Source organism: Perissodus microlepis, chromosome 7 (assembly GCF_051167445.1).
Source record: "Perissodus microlepis isolate ML-2025 ecotype Zambia chromosome 7, ASM5116744v1, whole genome shotgun sequence".
NCBI classification, from domain to species: Eukaryota; Metazoa; Chordata; class Actinopteri; order Cichliformes; family Cichlidae; genus Perissodus; species Perissodus microlepis.
This window is the reverse complement of record NC_140467.1, coordinates 17859625-17878294: the sequence shown is the minus strand read 5'-3', so window position 1 is coordinate 17878294 and position 18670 is coordinate 17859625. Positions and strand designations below refer to the sequence as shown.

Here is an 18670-nt window from a genome sequence, read left to right as displayed (position 1 = left end):
GATTGGCAACAGCTTCATTTTCCAGCATGACAGTGATCTCAAACACACTACCAGTGCAGTAAAAGCATAAAAAATAAAATAATAGATCGCTATTACTCATGGATTGGCCTCCTCAGAGCTTGGGCTGCAACACTCAACACAAGAACAGAACAAAAGGCAGCGAGTCAACATCCAAAGAAGAGCTTTGAACGTCTTTCTAGAACCTGCAGAACTATTGCTGAAGAATAGTTAAAGAAATGACAAGAAAGCTGCGTAAGAGAGTTCAGGCAGCGATGGAACCTGTCCATAGGGTTGGGATTATAGATCTGGGTTTAGAGCTTAGATTATCATTGATAATGAGTTCGGCCTTATGTTAATCACAGTAGAATAGGTCAAAACATGACAGTAATAAGTTTTAAGTAAAAATTAAACAAAGAAGACTCTTAATAGCAAAAGACAGACAGGCAACAGACCTTTTGACACCATATTCCAATCAGATCTCCTGATCTAAACCAATCAGCTACGGTCTATACATAGAGGTGGGAGATTATAGCGGTATCAGTCTTCTTTTTGACATGGTTGACAATTCCTAAAATATCAAACCGTTTAAACACTTTTACCGTGATGTTTTTTTCTCTTCGCCACAGAGAGAGATGCATTTGACACTTTGTTGGATCATGCGCCTGACAAGCTTAACGTGGTAAAAACGGTAAAAAAGGATACCTTTCCTTCCTACAATAATAATGTCTAGGACTGGCATGTGTTGGCAGTCATGTTGTAATACTTAATAATGATCTGAATCTGCTTCCAGTCACTCATCACCTTTGTGAACAAACACCTAAACAAGCTGAATCTGGAAGTTAATGAGCTGGAATCTCAGGTAAAAGATTTCTGTAGAACCTTTGGCCCTTATTATCAAAGTCAAAGGACAATCTATGAATTGTTTCATGCATGTTTTATCCTTGGTTCAGATTGTGATTTTCATATAATATAATATTTCTTTGAGCAGAATGTGCTTCTTTTTTATTTTAAAGAATGTGCAATATTCGTGTGTGTGTGTGTTTCCAGTTTGCTGATGGAGTTTACCTGATTTTACTGATGGGGCTGCTGGAAGACTATTTTGTCCCACTGTATAACTTCTTCCTCACGCCTGAGAGTTTTGAGCAGAAGGTGATTTTAGATTAAAAAGTCAAAATAGGATTTTTAGCAGGTGATGAAAGTCGCTTTTAACTGCCATTTTTATTTCCCCTCTAAGGTCCACAATGTGGCCTTTGCCTTTGAGCTGATGCAGGAAGGAGGCCTAAAGAAACCCAAAGCCAGACCAGAAGGTATTTGTTGTTGTATTACATAATCGCATAATTTACAGGAAGATTGCCTCATTGTTGATCTGCTACAGCAGGAGTAATTTTAAAAGTTGTCCAGTAGGTGGAAACCTTGTCTTACACTCTAAAACTGGATAGCTGCGGCTGAGTTAGTTCAGCTCTAAGTTGCATTTTGTAGTTATATCCATATCTTTTATTAGAGATTAAAGGAAATTAAAATGAATTGAATAAGACTTTATTGCTTTATGACCAAAATATGACAAATGATTTCCTTAACTTGTCATATTTTAGTCTTTTAAAATCATTAAGGTCTGAATTTGGTTAAAAAACATATTCATTATGTTATCTGATACAGCGGATTGATCACTTGAACAAAATTTAAGGTGAAGTCTTCCACTGAGCATTGCAACGGTTCCTTCTTTCCATTGTGTTGCCATGCAGAATTCCTCTTCGTGTTGAATTTAAATTTGACCAATAGTATTTTTTTTATTTTTTTTTGCTTTTAATTTAGTTGCACAGCTTTTGCAGTCTTTGCAGCTGTAGCTGAAGAATTTCCCTTCAGAGATTAGTCAAGGTTTTTTTTTTTACTCCTGTTGTAAAGAAAAAAATCAATGAACAAATTCGTGAATAAATGAAATGAATGAATAGCTATAGCAAGCCTGCATAGGCTTGTCGGATACTGCAAATTCACAAATACTGCATATACACCATACTCCACGTCATTAGATACACCTGTTCTGCTGCTTGTTAACTCAAATTGCCAATGACATGGCAACAACTGAGTGCATTTAGAAATGTAGACAACCAAGACAACCTGCTGAAGTTCAGTGGGGGGAAAGGGTGATTTAAGTGACTTTGAACGTAGCATGGTTGTTGGTGCCAGACAGGCTCGTCTGAGTATTTCAGAAACTCCTGATCCCCTGTGATTTTCCCACACAAACATCTCTAGGGTTTATGCAGAATGGTCTGAAAAAAAAGAAAGTACATTGTTGATGCCAGAGGTCAGAGGAAAATCTCCAGAGGTGATAGGAAGGCAACAAATTTGGGCTAAACAGCATTAAAGCATAAATACCACAGCTTCCCTGAGTGTTGTTGTTGACCATGTCTATCACGTTATGACCAATGTCTACCCTTCTTCTCATGAGTGCCTCTAGCAGGATAACGCACCATGTCACAAAGCTCAGATCATCTCAAAGTGACAATGAGTTCAGTGAACTCAAATGACCTCCTCAGTCTCGATCTGTGCACCTTTGCAATGTGGTGGAACAGGTGACTGACATCATGGATGTGTAGCTGGCAAAGCCTGAAGCAGCTGTGTGATGCTATCGTGTCAATATGGACCAATCTCTGATCTCTGATGAATGTTCTGGCACTGCGTTGGATCTATGGCATTAATAATTAAGGCCGTTCTAAAGGCAAAAGGGGTTCAACACAGTGCTAGCAAGGTGTACCTAATGAAGTGACAGGTTAATGTAGATATTGAAAGACACAGTTGAGCAAAAAAACCTTGATATCTGTGTTTAGAGGCATACATATAACATGCCTTATTCAAGCATTTACTGCACTGCACACAGCATGCAGTATAAATGCTCTGATCAGTGTAAAGGTTGTCGTTTCCACATCTGTGGGTTCATTGTAAACAAGAGAGGAGGCCCCAAACAGGGAAAGCTGAATGTTCAGTTTCTGTTAAGGCAGGCTAGTTTGGTAAATTCTAATAATCAAATAAGCTCTTATGGAGAAGACGTGATGCTTGCAGAGAGAACAAAGTCCTTTTGTGCCTTTGAATCTCTTTGTAAGAAGTAATACATCATCTAAGGATAATTTGCAAAGTTTTGGGAGATATTTTAAGCACCATTTAGTTTCCAAAATTACAAATAACCTTTTGAGGGAAACAGTCTAACAGCAATGATAGAACTGGCTCCTTTTCATGTTAAATATGATTTTATGGTAGCATAGCTATTTATTTTGTTCTTCAGTATTCCAGCCATCCAATTTTTCTTATTAAGATAATTATCGAACATGCCAAGACAAGGCAATCGTTTTCTTCCCCAAACAAGTTCTGGGACACCAGACTTCAATAATCTTTGCTTTTTCTTTTCTAGATGTCGTCAACCTGAACCTGAAGTCCACCCTCAGAGTCCTTTACAATCTATTCACCAACTACAAAACCTCTGCATGAGCTTTTCCCGTCTTTAAGGCCTGGCATTACTCTGAACACTGCCCTGTGCCTGCACTGATATTATACATTACAGTCTGGACGCTGTAGGAGACCAACTGGGACTGAAAGTCGTCATTATGTGGGACTTAAAAAGCCCCAGGGGGTCTAGCCAGAAAAAGGCTCTGAACGCTAGTATTTAATCTTCCCCAAATGTCAGTATTTATTTTTCCCTCCTCGAACGTTAGCTGCAACCCAGGAAACTCTGCAACCTTTAGCCCTGCATTTGAATACGTAGCAATCACGGGGAAATGTTAAAACTGGAAAACGTTTGTGTGTCATACTGAACTCATTACGCTCCGTCGTAGATTATTATAAAAAATTATAAAATGCTGTAATAAATTATCAAGTGTCTCAGAATGCTTTTCATAACTATGAATGTAATCATTAGCTATTTTCTTTGAAAATAATTTGATGACTATATCGGAAATTTTCGTGTCCATAAAAGCCAGAAAAATTACACATTTTCTGTTTAACCTTCACAAAAAAACTGTTTTATGTGGAAAGTTTGGTCTGTGAGGTTTAGGAGAAAGGTTTCAAGTTGACAACAAATTGTCATTTAAGGCTAAATATAGAACATCCTATAATAAAATTAACTGAAACAGAGAAAATTATCTAAAAATGAAGAAAATACATCCATGGTGCCTTTGAATAACCTTTATATAATCCATTATCTGTTCTCATGTAAAGTACAAATAAAAATTTGTCATTAAACAATACAGCATACTGTAATTATATATAAATTATATTTTGTTTTGAATATTTGCAGTCTGTAGACGATAAAACTGTACAATTAAATAGCTCAAATTGTTTGAATCCAACTGGACCTTTCTTTGTGTGTCCGCCTGGTACTCCAGCTTCCTCCCACACTCCAAAGACATGCATGGGGTTGTCTTAATTGGTGATTCTAAATTGGGCATAGGTGTGAATGTGAGTGTGAACAGTTGTCTGTCTTTATGTGTTAGCCCTGGAACAGATTGGCAACCCATCCAGGGTTGTTGGAGAGGCTCCTGCCCCTTGCAACTCTGAATTGAATATGGAATTAAGAAAATGGATTAATGAATAATTACATTTAAAAGCCACAAAAGGATGGCAGGAGGTGAAAGCAGCTATCTTGGTGTCAGCAGCTGGTTTGTGGCCTGTCGTTTTAAAGCCTTGAGTTTGGTGTTCCAGCTGTTGCCATCTTGGCACCAGATGTGATGAGGGAGCCATGGATGTGCCTGAGAGCCAGGAGACACTGAAACCTTATCAGTTACAAGTAAGTGACACCCTAACAAAGTTTTAACTAAGTACTGAATAATTTTGCCTTTGCTTTTGGATGATGTGTGTACTGTGTTATGCTGCTTCCAGTGTTTAAGTAATTTGAAAACATATTAAAGCCTATTAAAATTCTAAGAATTCAAGATCTTTGCAACTCTTCTTTATGCATGCAGTCAGTTAGCTTAGCTTCACTCAGACTGAAACAAGGAAACAGTTGAGAGCAGCATGTTGAATATCCTGAGGCAAGATGCTGAATCCCAAGTTGCCCCCAACCAATTCACTGGAATGAGAGAGTGTGAGTGTTAAGTTAAAGGTTCTTTGCTTCACATAGAAAAAACCTTGTCTTAGTGTGTGTGTGTGTGTGTGTGTGTGTGTGTGTGTGTGTGTGTGTGTGTGTGTGTGTGTGTCTGTCTGTCTGTCTGTCTGTCTGTCTGTCAATGAGCCTCTTAGTAAGAGACTGCTTCGAGTGCTCAAATAGAATAGAAAAGCACCATATAAGTCCATTTACTAGTATTTGTTTAACAAAAATAGGCCTAAATCCAGAAACAGTGTGTGAAAAAATAAGAACTAATCTTATGTCATTTTGGAGGAATTTTATCCCTCTCTTCTACTTCTGCAAACTCTAAAATGCTGCTTCAGTTCATTGAGGTTTGCAGGCATTGCAGTTCTTTTAAGGTTTGATTTCTTTTTTCTTTTTTCAGCCATTCTGTTGTAGATTTGCTGCTCTTTTTGGTATCATTGTCCTGTTGCATCAACCACTTTAGGTCAAGCTTTGACTATCAGACAGATGGCCTTACCATTTGACTCTAGAATACTACACAGAGGAGTTCATGGCTGGCTGCAAAACAGGCCCAAATCATCAACCCTCTACCACTGTGCTTAATAGTTGGTATGAAGTCTTTATACTGATATGCTTTTATTTAATCTCCACTTTGGTCTTATCTGTCCAAAAGACATTGTACCAGATGGCTTGTGGTTTGTTTGAATGCAACTTTGCAAAGCTCTAGCATTTTATTTTTCTTTTGCAATTTCCCCGAGCCCTGTAGATTGGTAAGTGCTGTGAATGTTATCTACTTGTGAAGAATTTTTTTAGTATACAATGATTGACTACAAATTGTTTGGAAATTGGCAAGAGTTGCTTCTTTACGATCACTGCTGATGTCTTTCCCCCTGTGGCATTGTAATAACACATACCTGAATACTCCAAATCTACAAACTGCCAAAACCTCTTCTTTTGTGCTCACAGTTTTTCTTGTGCATTGATTGGCAGCACCTGGCTGCCTACTTACCTTATTAATTGCTTTTGAAACAGTAAGGGTACTTTTTCACACACTGCTTTTGTGTTTTGGCTTGTTTTTTTGCTACATAAATAATGATAAGGTAAGGTGTGTCATGTTGTTGTTAATCCAAGGCTGTAATTAAACAATTTAAAGACCTGATTTAGAACAAATTATTAACAAAAAGTCCTGATACATAAAATCTTAAAGTTGAAGAATGGTTTACTTTCCTTTTTACCTCTTTTTACTGTACATTATTAATATATTCCATGTTATTCCTATACTATACTCTTTAATAGCATGTTTTCTCTGAACTATGCATAGTGCGCATATTTTAAATCATATTTAAAAGTTCATACTGTTGCTTCCTGCCTTGAGTGCAGTGTGTTCTTGCCGTCCCAGGGGAGTCCGAGTCAGAGTATCTTTATACTGACCAGCCTTTCAGACAGCTCTCCAAGGAGACCCGGACCTATTACTGCTCTCCTGAAGCAGAGTTGGCCCTGCGGTGCCACCTCAAGACCTGCTAAGATGTACAGTGCACGACTGCTCATGCATTTTCGAGCCGGTTTGAATTATTGAGAGAATGGATGAGTCAATTCAGACCGAGTTAACACTGGCTGGTTCACCAATGTGTGTCTGAATTTTTTTTCTTTTTCTGTTTAATCTAGGCTATCAGAAAAATAAATGTGTGGAATCAAGCAGAATGGGAATTTTATTTTATCAATTGCTTGTGAGATAGGTTAAATTTGCTTTGGCTTTCTGAGCGAGATTGGCTTTTGAACAGACAGTTCCTTCAATTTGGGTTTAGCTAAAGGAATTATAGGTTTATTTTAGGCCTTTATTTTCTTGTCTCGTTCCTTTGTTGCTATGGTAACCTTCCACATCCCCTAAATTGCCCCTCGTCTGACTGATGGGTGGTCCTTTTTCTTTTCTTCAACAAGGCCAGTGCACAGACAGAGGTCGTTGTTTTGTTGTCTATCTTTGCTTTTCTTTTTCTTTTCCTTTTGATGTGTTTGTGTAACCGAGAAGGCTGGAGACCAGATGACGGCAAATTGATCCGGGTGGTCACAGATGGAGATGCGTGAGTCGAGCCTGAGTGGTTCAGGCCTCTGAGTGTCACGCTTCTCACGGCCCTCCTGAAGTGTAGTTTTCAAAACAATACACTTATACCCAAGAGTCTTCCCTGTTCTTGTTCGCTCAATGACTACTTATTATTAAAGTCTTATCCAGGGTTCGTGTCACAGAGCATAAACGCCCCTATCAGAAAACGCTCAGCGTCGAAGCCAATATCAAAAAGAGGAAGTGCTATCTTCTTCTCTGCCACATCCTCTCATGCGCTTATCTTCCTTTTCAACCCTGTGACATGTTATTTTCTTTCAAGCCAACAGTTTGAAATTGAGTACAGCCAGACCTTTGCATTGATAGAAATAACAAGAGTCTATTCAGATTGAGTACAGCCCTCCACTTCTGATATATCGCTGTTTTGACACTTTGTGGAGTTGACATCAGCTAAGGAACTCAATTCTGCCGAGTCACTCCCAGAGTGCTGAAGGTAAGCTTATTCAAAAAGACTTTTTGTTTATGACCTTGTTTGAAAGTTACTGTCAACCTCAGGAAAAGGAAGCCACACACAATCTAAACACCCAGAGAAAGAGAAGTTGCTCACCGAGGCGTTTCTGTTCCACAGATCCAGGAAACAACCGTTTGACAAGCTCCAGGTCACGTCTGTTTTGTCAGAGTGTGTTGCTTTATGTGTTTGCTGTGCTTTGTCTCAGGCCATATGATTTAAAATGTTCACAGAAACAAGACCAGCCCCTGTAACTCTGCAGGGACCTGATGTTCGTGATCTGATGAGTTTGCCGTTGAGAAAAAAAAGAAAAGAGAAAAAAAAGAAGTGAGGAAGTTAAGTGGCTTCCTGTTTTGGTAATACGTGTTTTTGGAACAGATCGATTCCAAACCCGATCAGATTCTGTGTTTCTCTGTGTTTTTAGAAACGTGTAACACCTTCAGTCAGAGTAATATACCTGCATTAGAAGTTCTGTGTGGCTGAGCTGAGCACAAGGCTGTTTTTTTCTTTGTACTTTAAAAGCAACAATTCTGAGATACAAGATTTCCTCTCAAAGGTAAGCTGTCTGCCATCACAGCCGGCATTTTTCACTGCTGGTCACTCCTCAAAACCAGCTGAAAACTGAGCAGTGTGGCTCCGGACACTTACTGAGGCACCACTGAGAGTATTTTCTGCCAAACATATTCATGGAGAAAGTGTTTCTTCATTCTTCTGTGCTTTACAACCCACTTTCCCCCCTGAGAAAGTTGGAACAAATTGTGTACAAATTGTGTATTGTGATGAAAGCAGAATTCAGTGATTTGCACATCCTTTAAACCTTGCCTTTGGGGTGCAAAGACAAATAGTAAAACTGCAAAGTGTTTAAAAAAAGAGATGCACATTTTGAATTTGAAGCCAGCAACATGCTTTGGAAGAGGTTATATTAGGGCTATGTTTCCTGCTGGGTGTCTTTTAATAACACTCCAAGCATGTGGTAAGTCTTAAGACCAACTGATTGAAAGTAAAATGTTTTTCTGTTCTTGCTTGAAATAGAATTATTATCTTCCTCTTTGTATTTTACATCAAAGTAGGAAATTGAACGGTCCCAATATTTTCAATAGTTGACTATTCTGACTAGAGGAAGGTGATTTTACCATCTGGACTATTTTAATAAGGAGTCATGCTGTTGTGCAGAGTGTGGTTTGACTTTGTTTAGCCTAAATAAGCAGGGTCTTCTTGAAAAGGACATCTGGATTGCAACAATGAAACTCTACCTTTTAGCATTAATAAACCCTTCTCAAAGTTTGCAAGTTTGCTGTTTGCTGTTTACATGAACGTTTCATGTTCCCTTTAATCCAGATGTTGTATTCATGTCTAAAAAAAATGTACAGTTTTAATTAGTAGACCACAAGACATCACCTCTGTTCAAATGAGACCAAACTCATTTATTTTGCATGGAAATCTTTTCAAAATTTGATTTGTAGATTGAACAATGGAGTTTACACTGTTTTTGTAGATGTTCTTCTGGGCCCATGCAGAAAAATGTCTGGTTTGCCTCTTGTTTGCATGCAGAGATTTTTTTTTTTTTAGATCCACATCCAATGGAAGCTTGTGGTAACAATTTACCCCCCCCCCCCCCAACAAAATCAGCTGGTGTCAATATAGGATATATATCAGTATATAAAAACAATAGTTTCTAATGTAAATCATCCTCTGAGCTGGAAGAAGAGAAGAGGGGTACACCGCTATTCGATCTTTAAAACTTTGAGAACCCTGCTTGATCTTATATTGATATCTTACACTGTGTATTAGAAATTCCTGTAGTTTGTTGTAATTTTATGTAAATGTGTTGACAGGTCAGCAGAGGTGAAGATATCACTTTGCAGAGGAATGATGGAGGAGAACATCTTTAATTATCAGAAAGAAGAAGAGCCTGTGGAACTTGAGTCTTTTCAGGGTATGTTTTCATTTACTTAAAAGGTCAATCTTAGTCATCAGTGATTCATGTGGCACATGTAAAAGATCATCCCAGTGACCTCATATTGAAAACAGCGTCTGCCTCGTGCATTTCTATTAGACTTTCGCCAATATTATATAATGAGGATAATGAATATAGACGTGTCCAGTCTATCTGTAATCATTTAAACCTGCAGGACATGACCTTCGGATCATTTGGGGCACTGATGTTGTGAACTTGAAAGGTGACAGTTGCTCATTTACACATTTAGCAGACATGGAGGAAATGAGTTTAGGTCCAGTATTCTCTTTCATGTGAAATCTGGTGTGCTCTGGTCTCTGCCACCTCCTGGGGTGAATATCTGGTTTTTAATTTGCTGAATCCTCCACTATGTTCCCCGGCTAGTATCAAAGTTTTTGTGTACCGAATGATGGGTTTATAAAACACCGACTTCATCAAGAAAGCAGTTCTGTTGGGAGCTGAAATTGGCCACAATTCAAAAGCATTGCATAAAGATCCAAGACGCTCCATACAGCAGAGTTGGAGTGGGCTTGTCTTTCTAAGTAAAGCAATAGATTTCGGATAATTCTTTGATCCATACTCCACATAAAATTATGATTCTCGCAGCTTAATTATATTGCCAAGTTAGAAGTTCTGCCGAGATAGATTAGACTAACCGAAACAGCTTTGCGGGCTCTGCTGATTTCTATGTTGCTCGGGAGGGCTGGATGTATGAAGGGAATGCATTTGAAAATGGCCAACCTCAAAGTATATGTGAATAAGTAGCAAACATAGGGGTACTGCCAAAACATGTAAAACCTATCACTGAAATATTCAAAGCAGAAATTCTAAAGAGAGCTATCAGATGCACTTTGGGTGACGTAAGAGACTAGCGCAGTTTTGTTTTCATGCCCATTACAGGGGAGAAGAGGAAACTCATACAACCAACATCTTTAAAAGACCCCAAACTTGAAAAGCTGAAGGAGGTAAGAAATGAATCCCTGCCTTGCACATGTCGGATTCGCTTTCTTCTATTTCACATTTACTGTAACATCAAACGCCCGTCCTGGACAGCCGCAGATCTGAGATTACCTTTGTGTCTTTAGTGGGCTGCATACAGGAATAAGGTGTGAGGATGGGTGAAATTTTAATGAGCATAATTATAAGAGAAGATGGAAGACAGATGTCACGGCGAGGAGCCAGCAGAGTCTGCTGGATCAGAATTTTAAACATATTGTTGTAAAGAGGGCAGCACTAATGTTTCACACAAATGGAAAAATTGAAATAATTCTGACGTCTTATATGTAAACTTGAGAGGAAAACAAGTGAAATATAAGCTTTCTTTTAGATGAGTACTTGTATCTTGCATTATTATTATCATCTGTTTCGGGATCCAAAAACACAATCTTTAAAAACAGGGTCTCTTGCTGTTTTTTTTCTTCATCTGCAACACTGGCAAAGGAAAAATGTATGCAAGAAGATGAAAGCGGATAATTTCTCTGACCGTGTGATGAATTATATCTCGGTAGGCACTGGTTGATTGGATCAATAAGACTTTGAAACCCGAGCACATCGTTGTTCAGAGTCTGGAGGAGGATGTGTATGATGGACTGGTACTTCATCACCTGCTGTGTGAGATAATGAATATTTGATATTTCATTTATCATACTTACTTTCATTTGATAGTGATTTGACTGAGAGGATGAAAAACAAACAGATATTATGTTAAAAAGCTGGAGGTTGTAGTCAGTCAGACCCTATAATGATACTCGGTTGTTTCTTGATTTCTTCAGCCAGGTTGGCCGACGTGCATTTGAATGTGGAAGAGATAGCGCTGACCAGCACAGCTCAGATCCGCAAGCTGGAAATAATCATGGAGGAGCTGGACAAGAGACTGGGCACACAGGACAGCAGTCAGATCAAATGGAACGTCAAACGTGAGTCATGCTGCTGACTGGGCTTCGCAAACAAAGCAACAAGTCAACAAATGTTCTCTTCTGGCAACCCTCTCATTTCAACAGGATTTGGTGCTATCACAAGGGTACCATGTAAGCTTACACCAACTGCGCGGGATTTTGGTGGAGATAAAATTTCCTGACATTATAGGGTTTCATTTTAATCACATGTCAGTGCTGGTTGCTTGGTTATGCAGAGAAATAACTTATAGACTGCTGAACACTTTACCTAAAATTTTCTTTCTTGGGCTGACACAACATAACCTGGCAGGGCAGCTGTCAGATTCTTGACTACAATTATTTCACTTTCTTTCATTGCCTTCCTTTGCGTTTTGTTCAGGGTGAATCCAAATAGAAGACAGGGAAACATATCAAAAAAGACAAATCTGTGCGAATGCTAATTAAAAGTTAAACATGATTTGGTGATAATCATGCTTACTGCTGTCAGCAGTGTGCAGTTTTATTCTAGAGATAACAATACTGAATCAAAATATGGTCGCAAGCACAATGGCATTGCTTACGATCTGGAGTTGTGGAACCACCTTCCTGCCTTTTTAATTTCTCATCTGCAAGCAAAAAAGGTCCCTAAAATGACCATGTGTTGTTCTGTAGTACAACCCCAATTCAAACAAAGTTAGTGTACAGTGTAAAATGTAAATAAAAATCAAATCCAATGATTTGATGAACTGAGAAAATGTTAAGAAAAAATTAAGGTAATTTTGAATTTGATGGCAGCAGCTGAGCTAACAGTTTTCATAAAAGAGTAAATTGTCTCATGTTAAACATTCAGAATTTTGATTGATTGAATTGATTTATTCTGAATAAAATATCAGTTTATGGGATTTGCAGCTTGTTGCTCTTATTAAAAAAACAAAAACCTAAAAATAGGGCTGTACATGCATCACCATTTAAATTCTTTTAATGTTAGGCAACAGGAGTAATAATGATAATATATTACCAAGAAGGTCAATATAATATGGTAATATTGTCTAACAGGGTCATCATGGAGTTGTTCTTAATGGGAGTGCTCAGATCATTAGCTGTGGAGAAAGTTTTACTTACAGAGTGAAGACATAAATAGATAAAAATAAATGCTATTGTTTAGATTTGCTGAAAACTGGATTGATATTGAAAATAGCTGCTGGTGAGTATTAATGGTAAGTAGGTTATGGGGCCAAGTGTCAGTTTCTTATTTATCAAAGACACTCGTGCCCTGCTTTGTGTGCATACTTGGTAGCAGAGAGTTTGATCACATCGGCCGATTTTTCTTTTGTGTGTGTCTGGTCCTCTGCTGTTTACCTGTCAGTCATCCACAACAAGGACCTTCTGGCCACCCTTCATCTGCTTGTTGCCATGGTGAGATGTTTCCAGCCTGAATTGGATTTGCCGTCTGATGTGAAGATTGAAGTTGTAGTCGTAGAAGTAAGTTGTTCTTGTCAAACTTTGGCACTTTTTCTTTTGCTCCAGGATGGTTTCAGACACACTTTGTGTAATTGTTGCTCATTGTGGTGTGCTGTACACCCAGGTCAGCAAAAGTGGAATCAAATCAGATGTGCAAGTGGAAATCTTAACAGAGGGAAGGTGAGGTGCTTACTGCCTCGTGTGATCCTGTAAATGTGAAGAAAAACTCACCTCATATATATATAAATCCTTTTTGCCTTTTCAGCAGCGACACAGACTCCCTGAGCAATACTGAAAGTGAGTGAGAGTGGTCAGAGGTTGAGCTGATGTGACATCTTGAATGTCATCCAAAAAGCATTACAGCCTACTAACACATTTTTTTGGCTGTCTGGTCACCCAGGGGAAGATCCCATCGAGCAACTGCTGAAGCTTGAGGCTCACAAGGTCAACACAGTGAAAAAGGTATAACAAGGACACCAGAAAAAGTAAAGAAGTGCCGAGATTTTTTAAAGGTGTTGACTTTCTCATCTCTAGAGAGAGAGGAACTCCAGTGGTGTTAACACAAATGATAAATGTCACGCTGTGTGTTTGTTGCCTGATCTGAACCTTCAATACATGGCTGGTGAAGGACGGGACTCTTAATCCAATGTGCTTGTAAGGCTTTTTGGCCTTCTTGCAAAAGATGATTTTCAAATACTGTTGAGCATGATCTTTTTTTTTTTCTTTTTTTTAAAAAAAATCAAATAATTTTCACAGACTGCATGTAAAAAATGGAAGTAGCCACCATGACAACACTCATGGGTTAGTGAAATCCTGTTTTGAAGACTCAATTTTAGGATTTTGGAGCCAGAAGTTCCAATATTTGATTAAGATAGATAACTAAATGCCTGAACACAAACTAAATGCAAGAGTTGTGAGAACACTTGAAATACAGGACAACAAAGTCTGAAATGAGCTATAGGCTGACACAAAGCAGCTCACAGAGAGAAAGAGACAAAAAAAAAAATCTCATATTTTAAAAGTGCAGTCGTTTTTTGCTGGCTGACTGATACTTTCCTTGATTTCGAGTGAGCTACACGAGATGCAGAATGAACAAGTTTAGATGTCTTACTTTAAGAGTCTGATATATTAACCATTCCAACTAATGCTTTGGGTTTTGATGAAGATACCCTAAATTGTCAAGTTGCATTTCAAACTGCACAGTTTTATAATTTCTCTGTTGTAGGCCCTGGTACACTTTGTCAACCAGCATATATCATCTCTGGGTCTGCAGGTGATAGATATGGACAAACAGGTATACACCAACAGCTGGAAACCTTCTACTGCTTACAGGCTTTCTTTTGATAAAAATGGACTCAGTGATTACCTCCCTTATCACTTTCAATGTTCCAATGCTCTGTGGGTTTGCTGTCCAGTTTGCTGATGGTGTGATTCTGCTGCTGCTGATCGGACAGTTGGAGGGTTTTTTCATCCCGCTCTTTGACTTCAACCTGACCCCTGTCAGTGACTCTGAGATGGTAAAGTATAGATTCACATACATGGATTCATGCCACATTTAAAGCTTTATTTTCTCAAAATATAACTCAAAATTTTGTTCAAACGTATTTTATTTTTGGTGCAGTGTACGCATTCACACAAATTCCTTTATTCAGTTCACAAGTGTTAGGAATGAAGTACACTTTTTCATCTGATCATCTGATTTGAAGTAATCTAATCTAATTCCCAGCCGATCACTTGGATACAGTACTAAAGCATGATCCAGAACAGTGCCCATTAAAAGATATGATATGATCAAATGAATATTATACGGTCCCCATAATAAAAGTTGTTGTTGTTGTTAAAGACATAAATGTCAGGTTATTTGGTGATTCTGAATTAGCTGTAGTTGGTGTGAATGGTTGTCTGTTTCTCTGTGCTGGTCCTGTGATGGACCACTAACATTTCCAGGGTTGTATAATACTCCAGGGCATACTGTGTGTTTGCCAGATGTTAGCTGGGACAGGCTCCAACCCTCCCATGCCCCTAGTTGGGAAAGCATTTAAGAAAATAGATGTATGATTTTAAAAGTAATTAGTGGCTATAGCTATTACTATGCGATAAAAGCACCAGAGTACAAAAGGCTTGTAGTATATTATCATAGTGGAATAAAATATACAAGTATTATAAAATACAGTACAGTTTATTCAATAAATATCTCTACTGTTGTTACAGAGTCAACTTTTTTACCAAAAGTGGGGTAGAATATAGCTTTTGTTGCATGTGATATAGTCTTACAATAAGTGTGGTTCATAGCTGAGTTTTATATATTTTCTCATTTAAATTTTTTTTGTTGTTTTTTCAAAAAATTCTAGCTTCATAATGTCACCTTGGCCTTGGACCTCTTGAAGGATACAGGCTTTCAGCTCTCCAATGTTGACCCACAAGGTGAGACAAATCCACTTTGTTCACACATAACACACTCAGAACTTGTTCATGACTGTTTTACTGAGATTGAAATGCCAGGCACAGATGATGAAGAAGAAAAAAGGCCTGCAGATATAATGATCGTTACCATAAAAAAATGAAATCCTACAGCGCTCCAAGACACCAATGTCAAACTAATTCAGTGATGATGCCCTTTATCAGGAGAATTTATCTGGATGACGGAAAAAATGCTAAAATGTGTTTGTATGTCATGCAAGGAAGGGGATTGCTGAATTAATGTGCTCTACACCGTGGAGTGAGAGTTTGAGAGTGTTTTGGAGAGGGAGATGGAATAGCGTGCTGAATATGAATGAGCGCCGCTCGTGCCATGATGAGTATCACTATAGATGATTAGACACAGAGATTGATCCTTACTGTTACTGTTACTAGGCTATATCAATGTGCGGGTGTTTATCTGAATGAATTTGTGTTATCTGTCTTACTGAAGACTGCTGCTAATATTTCACATGGAAAAGAGACAGTTGAAGTGGTTTGGGTATCCGAAGGGCCAACTAATCAAGGTGGTTCAGGCATATCCTATCAGGAGAAGGCCTCAGAGCGAAGCTAGGGCAAGCCGAAGGCATTACATCTCTTAGGTATAGCATGGGAACACCTTGGTGTCCCCCCATCTGGATGAGTTGGAGGAGGAGGCTGGGGGAGACGGGAGCTCTGGGCTTCTCTGCTTAAACTGCAACCCAGACCCAGATAAGCAGCAGAAAATGGATGGATTAATGGCAGCTTTAGTGAATTTTACAGTGTCTAATCAACTGTATTCAATATTTACAAACATAATTTTTGTCAATATTAGATCAAGATGTTTAAGTTAGTTTTTTATTATAACAAAATATCATGTTTGTGTGTTTGGGGGCTGTTTTTAATGGTGTAAGCTTGCTGTTGTAAGCCCCATCCACATAAAAAGAATTTGCCAAACGCCAATTGCACTTACAGCCAATCACTGTTTGCTTGTGACGTTGTTGTAGGTAGTCCTCATGGATGTTATGTTATTTAGCATGCAAGATGCCGACTTTCTTTGACATATACTCATGATCTCTAATGGCCACATGTACACATGAAAAGGTTCAAATTCTAGGAAGTCATAAAGCTACAGCATTCGTTTTTGTTTATTTTCAAGTTTAAAGCATACATCTGTGGTGGGTTCATGTGTATGACTACATCGTATGCCACCAGCAACGCTTATGTGTGTGTTTGGGTAATTTCCTTCGGTCACATAGACTACATCCTTCCATAAGGCGGAGAGTGAAATTGAGCAGGTGACCGGGTGAGTTACTGACTCCTCTAAGTGTGGGAATCAATCAGTGGCAAACAGATTCACTCCACTTCCCTGCAGATGCGCTACTGACAGGAGGAACTTCCCTCTAAACTTGAATCTTCCTCTCTTTAGATCGCTAAAGCTGTCCCACCATATTGCCTCCCAGCCACAGAGCCTGTAATTGTAAAATAAATCCTCAACACGATAACTGTTAATGTAAGGACTAGCACAATTAATCTGTGCCAGGAGCGAGTGGGTAATTTAATTCATTTTTAGTGTCTTTTTAATTAACGGCATAATTGCAGCCACTGAATGAGGAATCCCAGCTCTCAGGGCCTAAAATGAGAGCATGCTGCGTGAATTAATTAGGTTAGCCAATGGTGAAGTCGATCTTTCTGTCACATTCATTCAGTCAGAGCATCTCACAACAGAGAGCAATTTTGTAGGGATCTTATCTCACCAAGGACATATTGATTAAGTTTCCATCTAATGTTTTTTTTGCCCTCCTGATCTATGACCTCTTAGGATGGATTGTGAGAGTAGCTATTAGCTAATGCTGGTAAAAAGCGTCCGCATATTCTTACCGCCTCAGTGGCTTAAGGATGCTGCATGTGGATTATGTCTCCTCTGAATATTGTGACAGATATTGTCTCTCTGGACACCACTGCAACCTTGAAAGTCCTCTACGCTCTTTTCAACAAGCACAAAGGGAAATGAGAGAGGACATCGTGTGAAGAGGAGCGGCGCAGCGGGAAATACAGAAACGGCCAAGTAGTGCGTTTAGCCAATTACTAAAAGGTGATTCTGCAGTTTTGAGAAGTTTGGCCGACGCAGTTTCCAGGCTGAATTAAAGGATTAAAGTTATGTTCTGTAAAGTGAAGTGAAATGATGGTTGGAGGATCTTTAGTTTGTGTATTATGATGTAGACTATGTGGCTTAAAATATGTGGATCGCGACAGCCGAAAGAGGGTTTGAATAAAATCATTCAGAATTATGCTTGAATGACTCAAAGTCGAAAGCTCCACAATCATTATAATTTTACTTGTTGCAAGTTAAATAACTTGTTGAAGCAGGATTACAGCCTTACAAATGTATTTTTAATGTCACTGTGTCTTTAAGAAAAATATCCTGTATGTGAACATTTTTATCTCCATAAAGCTTAAAGAGCGCTACCAAAAACGGGAGGATTAGCGCTTCAGATGCGAGTACTAATACAGCAAATTGCTTAAGCAAATGAAAATGAGAAATATTAAGATGTTGATGTTTATGCCTAAGCTGATGCAAGTCATTTGATGCAAACAAAATGTCAGTGTACTGTCTTTTTAAAATAAGATCCAAAATTATAACGGTACCAATAAAAGTCGAACAAGCCATCGACAGTCAAACAGGCTTTTAATAAACCTCAGGTTCTCTTTTCCTGTGCCAACGTGTAAAAACTACGTATAAAAGTGTGCCAACTCAATATGTCTTGACTACATTATTGATTTCTTTACAACTTGTTTCATTATCTGTGTGTGTTTTTGGTTGTTTTTAACTCTCATATTTTAGAAAATATAAGCTATAAAGATATTGTTGGTTACAATGTATTTATAGCTTATAGCCTTCATTGTTATATATTGCGTGCTGTAGCTGAAGCTGTAAGACCCAGTTTATGATAATGTATAATAATTACCATTTCAACAAAGGAAGCTAAACCTCACACTTCTGTGTTTGCGTATGAGCACAGCATATTTAAATATAGCACCGTTAAATCTGTCACCTGTTTACATCATACTGACAGTACAAGGATCAATAAATACTCATTGACAGCATAAATCTACTGCATAGAAGTTTTATGTTGGCTCACTGGTCACATTTGGTTTACTCTTACCTAGCCCTTGTTTACGTCTTCTCTTCTTTTTTCAGTGCATTTCCGCTTCAGACTAAAAGTGTTGGAAAATGAGACTTTTCATTCTTTGTACACCACACCCCTGGCTTTGGCTGTCATTTCTCAATAAACAATGTGGATTTCTCTCTGCTTCTTTA

The 18670-nt window shown here is 38.4% G+C and overlaps 2 protein-coding genes and 1 long non-coding RNA gene across 4 annotated transcripts in view; 2 read left to right on the top strand and 1 right to left on the bottom strand.

Annotated features, from left to right (window-relative positions):
- parvb (parvin, beta) overlaps window positions 1-4337 on the top strand; it is a 17832-nt gene extending 13495 nt beyond the window's left edge. For both annotated transcript variants that reach the window (XM_084933920.1, XM_084933921.1), the window contains exons 9-13: window positions 627-688; window positions 791-859; window positions 1048-1149; window positions 1235-1307; window positions 3404-4337. In XM_084933920.1, the coding sequence (XP_084790046.1) occupies window positions 627-688; window positions 791-859; window positions 1048-1149; window positions 1235-1307; window positions 3404-3480 (383 nt within the window). In that variant the 3' untranslated portion in view covers window positions 3481-4337. The remainder of the gene's footprint in view (window positions 1-626; window positions 689-790; window positions 860-1047; window positions 1150-1234; window positions 1308-3403) is intronic.
- Window positions 1-7909, bottom strand: part of LOC146382918 (uncharacterized) — an 11034-nt gene extending 3125 nt beyond the window's left edge. Inside the window, exon 1 of the long non-coding RNA XR_014800699.1 lies at window positions 7720-7909. This is a non-coding gene — a long non-coding RNA (uncharacterized LOC146382918). The remainder of the gene's footprint in view (window positions 1-7719) is intronic.
- On the top strand, window positions 4447-18670 carry parvg (parvin, gamma). The gene is given in 14 exon segments (XM_084933922.1): window positions 4447-7605; window positions 7854-9556; window positions 10478-10542; window positions 11086-11188; window positions 11350-11493; window positions 12818-12933; window positions 13037-13092; window positions 13178-13209; window positions 13313-13374; window positions 14138-14206; window positions 14328-14429; window positions 15264-15336; window positions 17289-17348; window positions 17351-18670. Coding segments are annotated over 13 exon segments (978 nt in total). The 5' UTR covers window positions 4447-7605; window positions 7854-9489; the 3' UTR covers window positions 17380-18670.